Source organism: Podarcis bocagei (genome assembly GCF_964188305.1).
Source record: "Podarcis bocagei genome assembly, chromosome: 6".
NCBI lineage: Eukaryota > Metazoa > Chordata > Lepidosauria > Squamata > Lacertidae > Podarcis > Podarcis bocagei.
This window is the reverse complement of record NC_138130.1, coordinates 70,704,102-70,725,124: the sequence shown is the minus strand read 5'-3', so window position 1 is coordinate 70,725,124 and position 21,023 is coordinate 70,704,102. Positions and strand designations below refer to the sequence as shown.

At 42.2% G+C, this 21,023-nt stretch overlaps 1 protein-coding gene across 1 annotated transcript in view; it reads right to left on the bottom strand.

Moving 5' to 3' along the window:
• Window positions 1-21,023, bottom strand: part of MYH15 (myosin heavy chain 15) — a 93,092-nt gene that overhangs the window by 40,696 nt on the left and 31,373 nt on the right. Inside the window, exons 17-23 of the mRNA XM_081198862.1 lie at window positions 19,960-20,092; window positions 15,907-15,980; window positions 14,899-14,986; window positions 14,659-14,776; window positions 13,317-13,440; window positions 4,126-4,262; window positions 3,388-3,643 (exon numbers count right to left, since the gene is read on the bottom strand). Coding sequence (XP_081054988.1) covers window positions 3,388-3,643; window positions 4,126-4,262; window positions 13,317-13,440; window positions 14,659-14,776; window positions 14,899-14,986; window positions 15,907-15,980; window positions 19,960-20,092 — 930 coding nt within the window. The remainder of the gene's footprint in view (window positions 1-3,387; window positions 3,644-4,125; window positions 4,263-13,316; window positions 13,441-14,658; window positions 14,777-14,898; window positions 14,987-15,906; window positions 15,981-19,959; window positions 20,093-21,023) is intronic.

Genomic DNA, 21,023 nt, shown 5'->3' with positions numbered 1-21,023 from the left:
AAAACACGCAATCGAGTTTACACCCTAGTAGTGACTGCAGATATAGTATAATGGGTTATTTTTTATGGATTTTCTATGGTAAGGGGAAAACTGATTATTATTAAGGTATGGCATTCTGATGACAACATTGTCATGTAGATGTTGAAAAAGACTTGTGTACATGAGTAACACTGATTGCACAATAAGCTGCCATCTGGAAACAGTTCAATTGACTGTTTCAGCCACAGTTCCTCGTCTTCTGAATGAAAATAATAGTGTCCCACAAGGGATTTAGGAAGATGAGCACGATAGTGATTACAAACCACTTTATGTATAAAAACATTCTGTGTACTAATAATAAACAGTCACTCATTTTGGAATGTGCTGTAAGCTCTCAAAAATTTAAAATCTGCATTCTTTGTCATCTTTTCAAATAATTTCTTTGCTAGTTCAACAGCATGCTTGCAAATTGCATGTAAAATGCCACATCTCCAAGTTTAACATCTCCTTGCTTCAGTGGTTTGCCATGGTAACCAACTCAACTGATTGGAATATAGATGAAAAACATTAGTATTTATATCCAAGCCTTTTAAGTATTGCAGTTCTTTTATTTGCATGTAAAGTAATGTAAACTAATGCAAAGCAAAACTAAGACGCCAGTCCTTACTTGAACAAATTATGGAAAGCAATTGTTATTTTCTTTTAATGTACTTATTTAGAGATAAAGATTCCTGAGAAGTCTAAATTTAATACAAAATATACACGCTGACATCTCACAACTGAATATGAATGTTCCTAATGCCTGTCTTTTACTGTGAGGAAGAAACTTTCTGAATATTTAATTATGAACTGCAATACTGTAATATAAAAAGAACTTCTATCTTCCAGATTTTGTAGATCAAAAGATTGACAGTGCCCCTTTGTTAATTTCTACATATTATCATGGTTTTGCTAGGTAGTTTGTACATCTCTCATTGCACATGTCCACAGTTTTAAAGAGACTTTCCAGTATGATTGCTCTGAATATAATAAATGCAAGCATATTGCTTGTTTCTTTGCAGGAGAATTGGAGTTTATGTTTCAAGACAGCACATCTATTGCTAGAAAATCACATTCTCTCAACATTCCTATTGCAATATTTAGTCACTAGAAAAACTGCTATTCTTTCCTAAATATTGAGATCGTAATGTGATGGTTGTCTGTCTGTCACAAGGACCTATGGAGCAATCCCTGTTACACCACCAATGAGAAGTGGCATAATTTCCCAGTGTGTGTGTGTGTCTCACTGGGGAATTATATATATAACAACTTTTTTAAATAAAATAAAATAAAATTATGGTTTTTATTACAGCAAGTCTACTTCTACTGCAATGCCCCATCGTTTTGTTAAGTTTTATGGGTTTTTTGAAGAAGCTTGGTCAATTTAACTTTGCACCTAGACTGTTCACACATGTATGTGATCTCTTGATTTTGTCTCACTTGATTACCCTAAACAGATGCCTCCTGGTGAAATGTGTGAACCAACTCTAACAATAATAATAATTTATTTTTTGTACCCCACCCATCTAGCTGGGTTGCCCAAGTCACTCTGGGTGTCTTCCAACAAGGTATATAACACAACAGAACATCACACATTGAAAGATTCCTGATACAGGGCCTCCTTCAAATGTCTATGGAAGGTTGTGTAATTGCTTATCTCTTTGATGACTGACGGGAGGGCATTCCACAGGGTGGGCACCACCACCAAGAAGGCCCTCTTCACTCCTTGCAGTGAGGGAACTGCCAGAAGGCCCTCGGAGTTGAATCTCAGTGTCCAGCCTGAATGATAAGGGTGTTCCATGTCAATTCTACTTCTCCACTTTGGGCAGAAAAAGTGAAATTGGTAAAGAGTTCATCTGAAGAAACTCAAACTTTTTTTAAAAGGTTAATATTTGGGAATCCTGGTTATGTTGCTGGAGCCATCCTTAATCTGGAAGCTGGCCTGAGCTCTTCAAAGTGCCTAGTGCAGGTTAATTCTATCCATTTGGGGCTCCTTTGCTATCTTGCATTCATTCCTTGGTATTTAAAAAACAATGTTCAATTCTATTCCTGGATCCAGCAAGGATTAACATCTAATGGAGGATCCCATTGTTGAATGAAGCAGCCAAGGGCCCATAAATATGGGGGGGGGGGTTACCATAAGAAAGTGGCTTTGTGCCAGAGGGCAAATGAGTGGGGCCCCCTCCCTCACCTGGCAGGTAGTGAGAAGCACAAGAGTTGTGTGTGAGAGCTAGACTAGAAGCAAGCTTGAATTCAAGGCTGTGGCTAGAGGGAAAGCTATGGGGTGTTGATGTTGTAAGTTAATACTGTGTAAAGAAACCATATATCATAAAAACACCACAGTCTCCACTGTCCCTCATTACACAGAACCCCTGGAATCTTGCATTGCTTGGAGATTTGGGAGGCGTGCAACACTTTATTTATCCCTAGTGAATTCAGTATGGTGCTGCTGCTGTTAACATTATGGGGTGATATTCTGCCTACTTGTTATAACCTTCTGATTTGACACCTCATCGGGGAACAAAGGGTCCTTGGAGGGAAATTGCCCTCTGAGCCAACCTTGGAAGTCCCCACTGCCCTGGAAGTTCCAGCAGAGGAGGAGTCCATTCTGTCAACACCAATCAGACCTGAAGAGGACCTTTTGTCATCCTATGACTCTGATGCCTCCAACCCAGAAGACCTAGCAGAACCACAGTCTTGAAAACAGGCAAGCCCCTTTGAACTAAAAAAGCTTCCATTATTTATTCATTTCATCTATGAATTCCTTGCTACAAGGCATTCCAAATAAATTTGTAATAACCTGGGGCAGAGCTAGCCTCCCAAACTGTGTAATATTTCTATTTAAGATTCAGTCTGAGGTTACCTGTTGGCAACCCCTCCCTTGCTTTCTACTGGAGCCATCATCACCTACAGCATGCGGACCACTGCCCCGGGCCACCAGCAAACGAGTCAAATCAAACAGAAAGTGTTTGTTTTCCCCTTGGCATATCTGGAAAGGTTCAAGTTATCTTCTCTGTTCCATCCTTTCCCCCCCCTCCCCAAATGCGGAAATGTTTGGCAATCTGTTCTCAGTCAGAGCCAGTTCTTGTAAACAACACGAGTGCCTGTAGATTCTATTTTTACTAGATACGGAGCAGCATATTAATAATTGCTCGGGCTACGTCTTTAGAGCTCTGTTTCACTATTCATTCCACTTTATGATTCATAGCAAGTGCCATGCAATAAAATGTTATATGAATTGTATTCACCACGTTTTTTTAAAAAAAGTGTGATTTTCCAGCTTTAAAGTGAGGCTTGCACTTTGCGTCTCATGCTGCTGCCCCCAAATGGGTCTATATTCCAACAACAAAATAATTTTGGTCCACTTACTGCCTGCAGCTGAAGAAGCAGGTCATTCTTCTCCTGCACCAGAGATACTTGCTTTTCTTCAAGCTCCTTCCTCCTGGCTTCAGATTTTTCCAGGGCCTCCTTTAATTTCAGGAACTCTTCTTTCATATTGGCCATTTCTTTTTCAGTTTCTGCAGATTTCAGCAGAGGCTTGATCTTAAAGAAAAGCTTCATCCAAGGCCAGTTTTTCACAACCATAAAAGCTCGGATATTCCACTGGATCACAAGCAGGGCATCCCTGGTGTAAGAAGAATAAGACACTCCCCTGAGCATGCTTCATAGGATCTCTGAAATGGGGCAAAATTATCTATGGGGTGAGCCCCAGACGGGGCAGCAAATCCATCCCAGCAGCTCTAGAAGTTTTTCAAGCCAAATCTTTGGCGCAGATACTTTACGGGGCCCAAATTTGGACGGGTAATCATTTTAGCATTCTTGAAAACTGTCCGGTCCAATTTTTTAAGGACAGGGTAAGCTCCCTAGCAGTTTGAAAGCACGTCAAAGTGCAAATAGATAAATAGGTGGGAAGGCAAATGGCGTTTCCGTGCACTGCTCATGCTGGGCACATGACCTGGAAAAACTGTCTGCAGACAAACGCTGGCTCCCTCGGCCAGTAAAGCGAGATGAGCGCCGCAACCCCAGAGTTGTTTGTGACTGGACTTAACTTTCAGGGGTCCTTTATCTTTACCTTTACTATGACATAAGCAGTCCATACATAAATACCTTCGCTCTACGATCTTCTGGAACTCAATGCGCATCAATCTGCCTCGGGCTCTTGCTTGAATTAGTGTTAAAATCTTGGCTAATCTCTCATCCCTCATTTCTTCCAAATGTCCCAGAAGACCAGCCTTAAAGAAGACCTGAAATGTACATGAACCTAAGACTTACAAATTCAACAAACCCTTGACGTGTAATATGGTCCAATTCAATCTTAGATTTCCAAAACAACAGTGCTAACTGGGTCAGATTACTAATGACACAACTTATACTGGCTGGTTTTGAATAGTGTAAAATCTTGTACCAAGGGACGGTGAAGTGACATTGTAGTGTCCTGTGTGCTCTGTTGCTCCTCAAAACAGCTCAAAGCTCCAATTCTACCCACTGACCCCTTTCCTGGTAATATGTAGCACTTAGTTCTGTGCAGACATGGCTAGGATTGCATCATAAATTTCTGCAGAATTGGACAAAATGACAGGCAGGATTCGAAACCTGTGGGACCAGAGATTTACAGAAGATTGGAAGAAGTATATGAATTATTTGAAGAGCAATTGTAATCAACAAATTACGCTAGTAGGACTACAAGAAGTTTTGTAAGGAGAAATATACAAAGTGTTACAAAGTAGAAAAAGATAGAGATATTGGTTATGAGTTTGAAATGTAATAGGGAAGATAAGAAATGCATACTGAGAGATTAGATTGGAAAATTTTCAGACAGGATTGATGGAAGTCAAAAACTTGAATAAGATGTAAAAGTATGTTTAATTACTGTTGAAAATGATATGTTAAAAAAACTAATAAAAATTATATATATATATATATATATATATATATATATATATATATATGCAGGTTTTGGTGTCTTCGGGTGTCTTCCCGTGTAAGAGTTGGGGTGTCTAGGCGACGTTTCGACGAGGTCTCACTCGTCGCCTAGAAACGTCGCCTAGACACCCCAACTCTTACACGGGAAGACACCCGAAGACACCAAAACCTGCATTCCTGTACCCGTGAAAATCTACGAAAGCAAATATATATATATATATATATATATATATATATATATATATATATATATATATATATATATATATATATATATATGCTTTCGTAGATTTTCACGGGTACAGGAATGCAGGTTTTGGTGTTTTCGGGTATCTTCCCGTGTAAGAGTTGGGGTGTCTAGGCAACGTTTCGACGAGGTCTCACTCGTCATCTTCAGGCTGGTGCTTTCGGCTTCTTGTTACTAGAACAGAGCAGGATCTCAGTGTTTGAGTTCCTATAAATACTGTTGAGGGGGTGTGGTGTATAGCCTCCAACATTCTGGGCAGAGAGGAAGTTCCCAGGTTATTGTGCCTTTTCTTCTTTTGTTCATTAATTACTTGAGGGATATCTTGAGTGATTTCTTGAGTGATATTCTGAGTACCACTTAGGAGGGTCATTAGGTGTGGATTAGTTGCTAAAGCTTTCGTGTCTTGACCTCTTGAGCTTGTGAAGAGTTTTTCTGAGTTTTTCTGAGAAGAGTTTTTCTGAGAAGATGGCTGTACTGCACTTAGTTGTGCTCTGGCTTGGCTTCGTGTATAGGGGCGAGCTGTGGTTTTGTGCCCTGTGCCAGCCAGATCTGTGTAGGGATTGCAGGGGGGTGCAGCATCCGGAGGTGCCACTATGGTTTGGCTACTGGATGGTATCTGTAATTTATCTGTGGAGAGGGTCTGGGTTTGGGTCTGGTGTGGTTGATTGGAGATGGCGTTCTGTGTGCCTCTGGTTCTGGTGTCAGTTTTTGTGGGGAGGGCTAATTTCCAGATGTCTGGCAGGCGGGACGTGTCGTCACGCTTGTTCATGTTGTGAGGGTGTTTCTCTATCTCGATGGCTTCCATGATTATTCTCTTGTGGTGATGTTCCATGTTAAAGAGCAATTTGGAATCTGCAAAATTAATTTCGTGTCCTGTTTCTTTCATGTGTTGGTAAAGAGAGGAAGTTTTTTCTTCTTTTTTGACGGCATTCTTGTGTTCTGCGATACGTGCATTTATTCGTCTGTTTGTTTGTCCAATGTACGTGGCTGGGCAGACTTTGCAGGGTATTTCATAGACCCCTTGGTTTTCTAACTGGATTTTATCTTTTGGGTTTCTGAGGATATTGGCTATTTTTTGGTTGGTGCAAAAGGCTGTTTTGATATTGTGTTTATGGAGGATTTTGCTAATTTTATCTGTGGTGCCCTTGATATAAGGAAGGAGGGCCATGCCATTGTTTTCTTCTGTGTCTTGGTTTTTGGGGGGTGTTTCTTTTTGGATTAGCTTCGTAACCCTGTTTTGCTGGTATCCGTTGGCGATTAACACATTTGAGAGATTCTGTAACTCAGTTGTCAAGTGGTCTTCGTCAGCCAGGCGTTTGGTTCTGGAGATGAGAGTCTTGGCTACGGAGTTTATTTGTGCAGGGTGGTGGTGTGATTGTGCATGTAAGTAGCGGTTGGTGTGTGTTTTTTTCCGGTAGATAGTGTGTCCTAGGGAGCCATCAGGTTTTTTGTAGATTAGGACGTCAAGGAAGGGAAGTTGGTTGTTGGCTTCTATTTCCATAGTGAATTGTATTTTGGGGTGTAGGCTGTTGAGATGTGTGAGGAAGCTATCTAGTTTTTCCTTCCCGTGTGGCCAAATTACAAAGGTGTCGTCAACATATCTGAGCCAAAGTTTGGGTTTGTGTTCTGACTTGTCTAAAGCATTGGTTTCAAAGTGTTCCATGTACAGATTTGCGATGACCGGTGAGAGGGGTGATCCCATAGGTGCTCCTTCTATCTGTTTGTATCTTTGTCCATTGTGGATGAAGTACGTGTTGGTTAGGCAGTGGTTGGTCAGGTCCAGGATGTATTCGGGGGGATTGTATTTGTTTTGAATGGCTGTCAAGGCTTCATTAATGGGCACTTGTGTGAAGAGAGATACAACATCGAAGCTCACAAGTAGGTCATCGGGATGTAGGTTTTGCTTCTTTATTGTTTCTATGAACTGGAAGGAGTTTGTAACGTGTGAAGCGATAGATTCTGCATAGGGCTGAAGTTGCTTAGCGAGATAGAGAAACACCCTCACAACATGAACAAGCGTGACGACACGTCCCGCCTGCCAGACATCTGGAAATTAGCCCTCCCCACAAAAACTGACACCAGAACCAGAGGCACACAGAACGCCATCTCCAATCAACCACACCAGACCCAAACCCAGACCCTCTCCACAGATAAATTACAGATACCATCCAGTAGCCAAACCATAGTGGCACCTCCGGATGCTGCACCCCCCTGCAATCCCTACACAGATCTGGCTGGCACAGGGCACAAAACCACAGCTCGCCCCTATACACGAAGCCAAGCCAGAGCACAACTAAGTGCAGTACAGCCATCTTCTCAGAAAAACTCTTCTCAGAAAAACTCAGAAAAACTCTTCACAAGCTCAAGAGGTCAAGACACGAAAGCTTTAGCAACTAATCCACACCTAATGACCCTCCTAAGTGGTACTCAGAATATCACTCAAGAAATCACTCAAGATATCCCTCAAGTAATTAATGAACAAAAGAAGAAAAGGCACAATAACCTGGGAACTTCCTCTCTGCCCAGAACGTTGGAGGCTATACACCACACCCCCTCAACAGTATTTATAGGAACTCAAACACTGAGATCCTGCTCTGTTCTAGTAACAAGAAGCCGAAAGCACCAGCCTGAAGATGACGAGTGAGACCTCGTCGAAACGTCGCCTAGACACCCCAACTCTTACACGGGAAGATACCCGAAAACACCAAAACCTGCATTCCTGTACCCGTGAAAATCTACGAAAGCAAATATCTCACCTCTACGGGGAGGAAACCTTCCAGCTGACAAGAACCTACGAGAAACTAGAAATCCGAAGAGCCACCATCTTATGTGATCTCTTGTTCCTACGCAACTGCCGAGACAACAACTTAATTCCCACATGCTTCCAACTTAAATTCCACTCTAAAACCCCAGCTACCGAAAGGATCCTGAAACGAACTGAACTATCCCTAATCAGAAACGAACTACATAAGAAAAGATACCTACTAAACCAAACCAACAAAGATCTGCTCACTCTTCACCTCAAACTCTGTAACAAAATCCACCCTGCACTCTGGGACAAATGCAAACAACTAGCCGTTTGGAGAGCTGAAACAGAGTCCTCACATAAGACAGACACACACACCAACAAACTCCACAAACTAGAGAAACGCCAGAAGCCCAGCCACCCTCCACAACAACCCATGAAACAAACAGTACATAACATATCAGACAGGATCCTCACCTCAACTGAAACCAAAGTACTCTCCAAAGGCTTCAACTTTGCAGTCGCCCCGAGACGCATCCCCACGGAAAACATCATATGCGGAGTCGAAGCTAGCCTAACCAAAATCAACCCAGATGAAGCCAATAAAATCAGACTCGAAGTCACCAACATCCTCTGCTCCAGCAAACCACCCAGAAGCAATTTACACAAAGAAGAACAGAAAGCACTCACCAACCTGAAGAAAGACAACAACATAATCATTCTCCCAGCAGACAAAGGTAATGCCACTGTTGTGATGAACACATCGGACTACCAAGCAAAACTATCAAATCTACTCCAAGACCCTACCTACCAACCTATAAAAACAGATCCCACCACCTATCTGGAAAAAACCACCAAATCCAAAATAAAAGCCTCTCCTATCAGTGAAGAAATCCAGCTAAGAATCATCCCCAGAGAAAAATCATCCAGATGCCCCAAACTCTACGGTCTCCCCAAGATACACAAAGAAGGAACACCACTCAGACCAATAGTCAGCTCCATAGGCTCACCTCTACAAAATCTCGCTAAATTTCTCGCTAAGCAACTTCAGCCCTATGCAGAATCTATCGCTTCACACGTTACAAACTCCTTCCAGTTCATAGAAACAATAAAGAAGCAAAACCTACATCCCGATGACCTACTTGTGAGCTTCGATGTTGTATCTCTCTTCACACAAGTGCCCATTAATGAAGCCTTGACAGCCATTCAAAACAAATACAATCCCCCCGAATACATCCTGGACCTGACCAACCACTGCCTAACCAACACGTACTTCATCCACAATGGACAAAGATACAAACAGATAGAAGGAGCACCTATGGGATCACCCCTCTCACCGGTCATCGCAAATCTGTACATGGAACACTTTGAAACCAATGCTTTAGACAAGTCAGAACACAAACCCAAACTTTGGCTCAGATATGTTGACGACACCTTTGTAATTTGGCCACACGGGAAGGAAAAACTAGATAGCTTCCTCACACATCTCAACAGCCTACACCCCAAAATACAATTCACTATGGAAATAGAAGCCAACAACCAACTTCCCTTCCTTGACGTCCTAATCTACAAAAAACCTGATGGCTCCCTAGGACACACTATCTACCGGAAAAAAACACACACCAACCGCTACTTACATGCACAATCACACCACCACCCTGCACAAATAAACTCCGTAGCCAAGACTCTCATCTCCAGAACCAAACGCCTGGCTGACGAAGACCACTTGACAACTGAGTTACAGAATCTCTCAAATGTGTTAATCGCCAACGGATACCAGCAAAACAGGGTTACGAAGCTAATCCAAAAAGAAACACCCCCCAAAAACCAAGACACAGAAGAAAACAATGGCATGGCCCTCCTTCCTTATATCAAGGGCACCACAGATAAAATTAGCAAAATCCTCCATAAACACAATATCAAAACAGCCTTTTGCACCAACCAAAAAATAGCCAATATCCTCAGAAACCCAAAAGATAAAATCCAGTTAGAAAACCAAGGGGTCTATGAAATACCCTGCAAAGTCTGCCCAGCCACGTACATTGGACAAACAAACAGACGAATAAATGCACGTATCGCAGAACACAAGAATGCCGTCAAAAAAGAAGAAAAAACTTCCTCTCTTTACCAACACATGAAAGAAACAGGACACGAAATTAATTTTGCAGATTCCAAATTGCTCTTTAACATGGAACATCACCACAAGAGAATAATCATGGAAGCCATCGAGATAGAGAAACACCCTCACAACATGAACAAGCGTGACGACACGTCCCGCCTGCCAGACATCTGGAAATTAGCCCTCCCCACAAAAACTGACACCAGAACCAGAGGCACACAGAACGCCATCTCCAATCAACCACACCAGACCCAAACCCAGACCCTCTCCACAGATAAATTACAGATACCATCCAGTAGCCAAACCATAGTGGCACCTCCGGATGCTGCACCCCCCTGCAATCCCTACACAGATCTGGCTGGCACAGGGCACAAAACCACAGCTCGCCCCTATACACGAAGCCAAGCCAGAGCACAACTAAGTGCAGTACAGCCATCTTCTCAGAAAAACTCTTCTCAGAAAAACTCAGAAAAACTCTTCACAAGCTCAAGAGGTCAAGACACGAAAGCTTTAGCAACTAATCCACACCTAATGACCCTCCTAAGTGGTACTCAGAATATCACTCAAGAAATCACTCAAGATATCCCTCAAGTAATTAATGAACAAAAGAAGAAAAGGCACAATAACCTGGGAACTTCCTCTCTGCCCAGAACGTTGGAGGCTATACACCACACCCCCTCAACAGTATTTATAGGAACTCAAACACTGAGATCCTGCTCTGTTCTAGTAACAAGAAGCCGAAAGCACCAGCCTGAAGATGACGAGTGAGACCTCGTCGAAACGTCGCCTAGACACCCCAACTCTTACACGGGATGATACCCGAAAACACCAAAACCTGCATATATATATATATATATATATATATATATATATATATATATGATTGCATCATAAATTTCTACAGCTCTATGCATGTTATTTTGCAAATGCTTCCAGATGACCTGTTTACTGAACTCTCATCCTGATGTGTTTGTGTTTGCAGAGAGATTGGACAGCAGTGGCTATTTAATGAGCATCCATTCTGTTTAGTTTACCAGGAGATCAGATGATGTTGCATCAAACTGTTTCCCCACTCTTTCCAGTGAATTATACCACCCTTTTCCTTATTGCAAAAAGTCTGGGGTTGGTTGGTGGGGGGGGAGATTTGTTGCACAAGGCTTCCCAATCAACTATAATTGTGCATCCTGAACTTACCCGTATGCAATTGAAAATAGCGACAGACTATCCTATATCTACCCTATATTACAATACTCTACCTTGCAAAAAGCATGCCATATTTTTAAAAAGTCAAAGAAAAAGAATAAAGACATATCTGGATGTTTGAAAGCTAGGGGGTATGTCTCTACCCTTGGCAAGGTTTTAAAAAAATATTATTCATAAAAGTGGCAATTAGTTCTATTCTTTTACATCAATTCCTTTGAAAAATCTAGCTATTAGTAATGATGAATGGCAATTGAAGCATTACAGGTACAATCAGAGCTGTGAATTATATATCCTTGGGTGGTAGACAATTGGTGGTATTTCTGATCTACTTCCTTCCTGTTTTATAATTTGATCTGACATTCAACATTATGGGGTGCATTTATTCTGGCCATTTAATCTGAAGTGCTAGAAAAGGTGTTTCCCTTACTTCTTCACATCGGTTTTCTGAACAGTGCTAGAGATTTTAGCATGAGAAGAGACCTGCTGGATCCAGAGGCAGTTTTAGGGTAGTATAATTGCTGTGGGCTGCAGGGGGGGCCCCGGTGTTGGACTGCAGGGGGTCACACAACATTGCCGTAGAACAGAATGTGAGAGGCAGGGGGCACCAAATTTTAGTGTTGCACAGGGCACTAATGAAATTTGAGAGCCCAAAGTCCACCACTGACTGGATCAGGCCAGAGGCCCACCTGGTGCAACATCCCATTTCTCACTACGGCCAACCGTATAGTGTCTAGCACAGAACTAGAACACTTCGCCCACGAAAATCAACAGCATTTCTGGCTAAGGTTTATTGAAATGGGGTTCCTTTTGCAAACCAACTTCCTTGCATGAGCCCAGGTTCTCTGCACACTAATTCCAATAAGCCAAACAAGCTGCATGTGAAAGCAGCAATGGTGACTAGATCAGGGGTCAGCAAACTATTTCAGCAGGGGGCCGGTCCACTGTCCCTCAGACCTTTTGGGGGGCCAGACTATATTTTAAAGAAGAAAAAAGAACGAATTCCTATGCCCCACAAATAACCCAGAGATGCATTTTAAATAAAAGGACACGCTCTACTCATGTAAAAGCACGCTAATAACCATCGGCCGGATTTAGAAGGTGATTGGGCTGGAGCCGGCCCCCGGGCCTTAGTTTGCCTACCCATGGACTAGATAGCCTTCTTTGTGTGCTTTGGAACACTTGTCACACGAGATTCCCTTTGCCCCTCTCTTTCATTTCCTTAACTAACTTGTATACTGTTCTATATTTCAACAGAAATCTTAAGTGGTTTGCATAAATACAACACAGAATGGAAGCGAGAAAATGGCAGTGGTGCCATTCTCTTGCTGTTTTCTGTCACTTAGTGAAGACTGTTTTACTCCAGGGGCCATTTGCCAGGTAATTTTTTTGCTTTTAAGGTTGTTTTTATATGCCATGCCTAGCTGTGCTGACTGTTAGTGGTGCTGCAATTTTATTGTTCAGGGGTTGAATTCAGGGGGACTAGAAAGGCCCAACCTAACTAGTTGTTTTAATGGGTGGATCCACACTGCCTAGTTATTACCATGGGGGTCTGTGTATTTAGCTTTCTACCTGCATTGATCTTTGTTCTTGTTGAATATCTGTTTGGCTTGCCCCTTGGCCTGGGTGCTTAAAGCTGAATAATGACACACAAGGAGCCTCAATTTGGTGTAATGTGTTAGGTGCCACGGAGCTACCTTCTTCTTGATTTCCACTTCTGATTGTCATGTTGTTATTTTAACTGATGTAACGTGTATGGGATTGATTAACACTTGTGATTAATGAATGCACAATTCTATACAAGGCTACTCAGAAGTAAGCCCCAATGAGTTGTTTTTTTATCCTTGGGTAAGTGGCTATAGGATGATAGCTTCTCTTTAACCAGGTGTCATTTCCTACTTCCCCACAACCACCACTCTTTCATAGATGGGACAGAATAGCGTACATTGATCTTCTAGTGATCATCCATCCATCCATCCATCCAGGCCTTCAACAGTGTTCTAGCATCAAATTCTCTCAGATGATTAACTGAGCTCAAGGAAAGATTGAAACCATTGCTTTACCTTTGTGTGTCCAAACTTGTACTGGTTATGATCAATATCTAAAGAGGCGAGCAATTTTTCAGCAGCTTTCCTGCTGTCTACAAACTTGTCCTCGGGAATTGCAGAAGGATTCAGAATGCGGTACCTGGCAAGAATAGATTAAAAAAATGTGTAAGCAGATGAAACTCTGGACCAGGTTGCTATGCCTCTCTTTACACTGGAATACAGGAGGTATGTCAGACAGAAGACCAGATTCTCTGCCTTTCTACCCATTATACGGGGGTTTCTCTGGGTTTCAGGCTGAAGCCATTTTCAGCAGTTGCTACCTACTTCTTTAAACTGAAGATGCCAAGGACTGAACACGGGACCTTCTGAATGCAAAATATATGCTCTGCCACTGATCTATGGCCCTTCCTCAATTAATGCACCCAATTAACCAGTGATGTCAGAGCAGTCATTTGTCCCCCCCCCCCCATTTACCCAGCCTCCAACACATTAGCTAGATAATAATGTAAAATAAGGAAAATTAGGGTGAAAGGAGATAGCTTTGAACTTCCAAGGCTTCACCCCAACAGCCAATTGAGCAAACTTTGCCCTGTAACTTTAAGTTATAGAAAGCATTTAAAGCAACAAAGGGTCGTAAATATTCCCTGTAATAGCATTGCTATTAACAAAACAAACTTAAAAACATTTCTCCTTCCGGAATCTAAACATAATGAGCTTATCTCTCTCCAGATGGAGATTTATATAGCTGCAGCAGCAGCAGCAGTAAACACTGACAACTTCCTTTTTCCAAAAGGAATGGCACAAACGTTGACATTTAGCGGTAATTGTTTCCTCAAAACTAGGGTAGATAACACTGATTTTTTTAAAATAAAAAGACCACTACAACATAGAAGCAACCAGGCGCAATCCTGTCTAGATTCTCTACCCTCCTGCCCAACTCCCAGATGTGCAGTGGCTGGAGGCAAAGTGATATATGCTAAGTACATGTTCAAAAGCATGCATTTCACAAGCTACAGGGTTGAGGCAGGCATGCTAACAGACGCTGGGCCAAAAGAGAGCCCTGGCCCAAATGAAGTTGAAGTAGGTAGGCAGCTGAACTTCCATAACACCCAGTATGAACTGGTGGTCTAGAAATACTTTTATGAATAAATAAAATTCTGGGCCAAAATCCACACATCGGCCAAATTTCCAGCATCTGCAAATTTTTTTGATTCAGCTCAGCTGTGGAAAGAACAATCAAGTAAACAAAAGAAGCCATCCAAAAGTGAATTAAGAGGATTAAAAAGCAAGGTTGCTTATTGGGTTTGGGGGATCAAAAGAAGTAAGAACTTGGCTAGGCCACTGATCTTCACGGTACCTTTGTTTAAAGTCAGCATAGATAACCCTGTTTGGAAATCCCTTGCGGCAAATACGAATTCCTTCTAAGACACCGTTACAGCGAAGCTGGTGAAGGACAAGGAAGGGGTCCATAGCACCTGGAAAGAAAATCCAACGTAAGGATTATATTTCAGGGTGGCTTTATCACATGTCACCAGAGATGATGATTTGTATTGTGAGACCTAAGAAATCCAATAAAATTATGCTGGATTTGCTTTACCTGGCGTTTTTGTTTCATTGGGAATAATGCAGCGCACAAAATGGGGAGATGTGGACTTCAGATTAGTCATCAGTTTGTTTAAATTTTCCTTTGGAGAGGAAAGGGAGATTAAAACAAGCAAAATCATGGAACATTTCAGAACAACAAGCATCTGATGAGCAAGCCACCCATCTCCATGGGATAAAGAAGTGATTCAGTAGGCAGGTACATACACTGGGACTACTGTAGCTCCTTTGCTGCCCACAACTTCCCGGTGCCTGGTTACTTCTTAGTACACTTGCTTCACAATCACTGCTCTGGTTTGGATGTCACACTAAACCATAGTTTAAGCTACGTCAATGAACTTGCTCGTGCACTTCCTTCTCCTCACCTCCCATCTGATGTAGTCATGAGAAGGAGGCTGAAAGCACCCAGGTCTTGGTTTAAATTAAGCACAGTTCTCAGTTACATCTCAAGAGGACCAAATTGTGGTTAGTTTAAACTATGGTTTATTAAACTGTGCCAGTATCAAACTGTAGCTTCTGATCCCGATCCCAAAATAATCAATTGATGTTGTCAAATCCAACCATGCCAACCACCTGCTAAGTTTTGGATACAACTTCTAGAGGGCTAGCCATATTTGACAGTTGCTGCCAATGCAAGAGTTGCCACCGTTTGTCTGTTATGGTCCCTTAAAGGTTAACAAGTTCACTCTATTCCCTTAAAGTTTATGTAATAAAACCCTGTAATTTTTTGAAGTCCTCCTGGATGCGTTGGTGGTTGTATTGAACCCCATCCTTGATGAGCTATGACAGCTGAGTATAGTTTACCCATCTGGTTTCAAGTGCTGAATCAGAAGAGGAAATCAATAAAATGTACAGCTAATGACTTAGGAAGCTAGACAATCAGGTCTTGTATGGAGGCCTGTTTCTAATATTTTAGGTTCTCTGTTAGGAATATTCCAGCTTGTTGGTGTAAAATGACAAAGACAACAGACAGGTTACATTTAAAAAAGAAATGAAAAATTACTTTATGCATGGATGACACTGTTTGGAAGGAAGCACCTTTCTTGCGTTTCTTCTCTCCACCTTTATCAGCTTGTGCTTAAAAAAAAAAAGACAGAGCAACTAAGTTAAATACTGATTACACCACTGACATGAAGCAGAAATGTTTAATACAGTTTGCATGCTTATCAATGGCTTTCTGCAAAGCCATATGCAGCAGTGTGGGTCCAGTGATGTTTTCAGCTGCTACAAGCTACAATGCAGCTTTCTTGTGGCCCCTTGGCTTGGTTCCTTGTGTTCTTCCTTGTATGGAGGAACCTCCCACACCATCCTAAATCCAGCACTGCTACCAGTTGCTCTCTAAGGCAGAGCTTTCCAAACAGTGTGTCATGACATGTTGGTGTGTCACGCGAATGCTCCCCATGCTCCTCTCAGGGCTGGAAAGGTGTTAGTTTACCTCTGGTTTGCTAGTAAAACTGAATTACTGTCGAGAAATGATGCACATCTAAAAAGTGTGTCACCAACATTAAAAGTTTGGAAAGCTCTGCTCTAAGGGTTCAGACTAGGATAGTCTCAGCCCTATCTGGAAATTCCAGGAATTTAAACTGAAACCCTTAAGAATGCAAAGCAGATGCTCTCCCACTGAGCTATAAGCCTTTCTCTAGGCAGCCGTGAGAATTGGGCCCTCAGGTGAGCAAGAGACAATGGCAGCAAGAAGCAGCAATAGGGGCTCCAGGCAACTGTGAGTCCTTCCATAGTGTTGAGGCTTTAACAACTGTCCAGTAATACTAGTTCCTGTGCCACTCGGTAGGTTTCTGGGTATTCTTCATAAGAATGGGGTACATACATTGGAAGGGATTCACTTACCAAACCCTATCAGAGGAGGCCTCGTGCAGGGAATGTTGAATTCCACCCAGAGACTTTCTGGCTTTGTCTGCAATGTATGACTTTCCCTAATATGATTGCATAAGGCCCCCAAGCTTAGTAGGCCAAGGACAATATAGGCATCTAAACTGATTAATAAGGGGAACTTCATGGAGGGGACTTTCCATGAGGCATTTGCTTTGGTTATAAGTTAAATATTATGTCATAGGAAAAGTGTCCAAAGGAACATTTTAGAAAGGAAAGGCAGTTTTAATAAATCAGCCATATATTCTGCTGCTTAACACCATGTGTGGGTTACAGATAACATCAAGAACATTATGGTGTTGTGGTGTAAAGTGTCCTCTGATCATCCTCTCAGCATACCCTGATCATGCTCCAAACACTCTTGTCGGGTTAGTGTGATGTTGCCTCATATGCACCCTCACAGAGCTACAATTCCTAGAGTTCCCTGAGGTCCAGAGGAAGAGGGATCGACAGTCACACCACTTGGAGAACTGCAGTTCTGTGTGAGGGAATAAGGGTCTCCTAACAACTCTCAGCACCCTTAACAAACTACAGTTCCCAGGAGTCTTTGGGGGGGGGAACCATGATTGTTTAAAGTGGTATGACACCGCTTTGAAGGTATACTGCACATGGGACTAACTGGAGTCAGTTCTGAAGACCTGCAAAGAATCTGAGAGGGCACCTGCTATTTTCTACAGCATAACATTTCAGAACTGGATGAGATCTTGAGGCTCATTTAGTCCAGTCCCCTGATCCATGTAGGGCCAACAATGCAGGATGCGACTAGAGAATCCCTGGCAGATGGCCGTCCAGCCTCTGCTGAAGCCAGCAGGGAAGGAGACCTCACCAGCTCCAGATGTGTTGGTTCTGATACAGAACGGCTCTCGGCATTAGGAAGCTTCTCCTGATAGTAAGTGTCCGTGTAAAAAAGACCTGAGTTGTGCCATGTGTTTCATGTTGCTACTAAGACGGCCATGCCCTTTGGCAGACATAGTGTGAAAACCGCATAACAAGTCCCAGGAATAACATTCCGTGGCAGATTAAAAAAAACAAAAAATCCCCACAGGCAAGATGACGATTCCTAGTTACCTGCAATGATGTGCAAGTGGCAGGTTGTGTTATTTTGGCTCAGCTCCGTCTCCAATTTGCGTTATGGAGTCTGCATTCTGGCTGCGTCTTCCAGACACCCTCTTATGATTCATGACAACTACATCTACTCACATGAGGTTCTTAATAAATATTCTGTAAATTGATTGTGGCTGTAGGATATAACAGCTAAATCTCTGTAATGAGTCACACTCCTACTTATTTAACATCATTTTATGGAAACCTGCAAATTGCTGCGGTGCCCAAAGAGGACAGTTGCAAATGCGGTTATTTAAGAATTATTTCTGCTCAGTGGAGCAGAACCTTCAAAACTAAGAGATTTGATATTGAGAACCACCATTTTCTTTAATTATCAGGTGCACAATATTTTTTATTTCCTGAAGCTGCATTTACTTTACTTTATACTATAAAAGATAGGTGGGGTGTTGCAATTTTTAAAAATGCTTTATATTCCAATAAGTGACACAACATAGCCTATATCTACAAAGAAACAATTCATACTATTCCTTTTTAAACTTTGGGTGACAGCCAAGTAAACAATTCCCTTAGTGCAACCACCTTGTTACACAACAGAGCTTCCTCTCCCTCTCTTCTGCCCATGTGCCCCTTAAAGATGTTCTGGAGGGTTTAGCTGGATACTGCCCCTTCTTTCCAATCCATATAACCATTCTTCCATAGCATCCATTATAAGCATCAACTGCTGGGCTGAATGAGCTCACACATTACTTGTGCTCAAGGCAGTAACTTGTGCTCATGGTTGCTGATTCACACAACCAGTTCACTATGTGCCCACTGAAACCCCTACAGAAGCCGTGTGCAGGCATTCAGGCTCTTATGTTCATCTTTGTGGGAGTGGTGACATTTCAAGCAGCCTCATCCTCTAGCCTTTGCGCAAAGAGCACAACCACCTGTGGCAGTGGAGCCTTCACACGTACAGCACTACGTATGAAGGTTTCCTCGAAACATGGACTCCCAATGGTGCAGAAGCCTAGAAGCCTTCATGTGCACAGCTGTGGGCAGAAAGAGTCTGTTGTTACAAGTGGTCATGCTTTTCACATTTCAGGACTAGCGGAAGAGGTTAATTGGTACATCCTTGTGTCCATGTTGATGAGCACAGGAGCATTCATGCCCAAGTAGGCCGTGACTGAAAAATGACATGGCCCCAACTAGGATATATAATTCCAACGTATTGGAAAATGCATACTATTTGTGCGTAGTACAGGTGTCTCCCCATTTACGTTATGTTCCAGGGCCCGCACGCATAAGTGAAAATAATGTAAGTAGGGAGCTGTCAAAAAAGCCCATTTTTTCTGCCCTCCAGCAACTAGAGTTGAAGCTCTGGGGATGCCTAGAGGCTGGAGGATGCGGAAAAGAGGTGGCTACCGCACGCATCATCTGCTAGGCGGGGAGACTCAGCAGCCTAAACAAAGCCCCACTGTGCCTGCAGTCTCTTTGGGGCTTCCTCCACCCTCTCTGAAGACCTCTTTGGGCTCTGGGGAGGGTGTCCTCATGAGCCACAAGGACTCTCTAACTCTCCCGCCATTTCCTGGATTGAATATATCTATTTATTTATTTCCCAGCGCCATGCATATATGCGGCCACACATGTGTCAGTCTCACATAAGTGGGGGCATGTCTGTAATATACATTTGCTACTTCTAGTATTTTCATGATTCATGGTTCTGACCTCCCACAGTACTCCAATCTGTTCTTTGCAGAGGTTATTTCACTCATTACACAGTATCATTCCCACCAACGGTGTATTCATCAGGAGTGTTAAAGACATTCCTAACTGTCTAGCATTTAAAGATGTACCTATAAAGCATTTTATGGGTGCACCGTCAAAATGTAACTCATAGTGCCTATGGCTGCAGCTGAGTGATGTACCAACATCTGAGCCAGAAAGAAAGCTGAGTGATGCACCAACTGTTTGAATCAGTAGAAATAGTCATCCCACAGAGATGTAATAGAAAAAAGTACATTTAAGGCAGCAAGACCTTCAGATCTCATGAGATGGTATATTTACTCAACATTTCTGCTAAGCTTTGATCTAGGAATTAAAGGGAAACGGTCATTCGACTTACCGCTGTCAGCACTGACATAATTTTCAAATAGGCTTGCCAGAAGTTTGTTGGAAGATTTTTGAAAAGTGCTCACTACAGTTTCATTGAGTGGGTCTTTGTTTTTCTCGAGCCAACCCATAATGTTATAGGGCACCTAGTGTGTGTGTGTGTGTGTGTGTGTGTGTGTGTGTGTGTGTGAGAGAGAGAGAGAGAGAGAGAGAGAGAGAGAGAGATGATAGACAACAAAACGGAAGCAAAACAATAAAACAGATTAAATAATCAAGTCTAATGCCTTTTGCTTTTACCTTACAACCATTTAAAATTCTGGTTTATCTATTTATGTATTTATAAACTGCACTTTCATTAAAAAAATGGAAGGGAAATGCAACATTTAAGAATAAAATCAACAAAAAGCATACATAAAAACATAATTAAAAAAAACAGTAAATACTGGTTGGTTTGAAAAGAGAACATTCATATTGCAAAGGTCTGTCTGCACAATATAGTTTCCAAAGGACATCTGAAAGAAGGAAGATAATTAAGGGGGATTTTATGGGTCACTTCAGGAGTCTTCCCAGTAATATATTCATCTTAATATCAGATCTCCATTTTCCTAAATAATCACCACATCCTTCTTCCATGCATGCCCCCAGTCTTTCAGTTCCCCCTATCACTTAGGAACATGGAAACTGCCTTCTACTGAGCCAGACTACTAATTCATTTGTCCACACCACGCCTAGCTAAGATGGTGACAGATGTTCTTGGATTGCAACTCCCATCACTCCTGATTCTAGGGTTGCAGATTGGGGTCTTTCCTAGCCCCACCTGGGGACGTCATGAATTAAACCTTTTGCATACAGAGCATGTGCTCTACCACTGAGTTTCAGTCCTTCTTTGTAGAGACAATAATAATAATAATGCCTAGAGATGAAGACAGAGACTCTGTGGTTGAATTCTAAGGCATATGTTTCAAGAGCAGATAATTTCAAACTGCTTCCAGCACACTCAGAAGCTCAACTGACTTCACCCTCAAGTTAACTTTTCAAAACTCAAAGCGTGGCATTCCTCTCGTGCCATTGCAACCA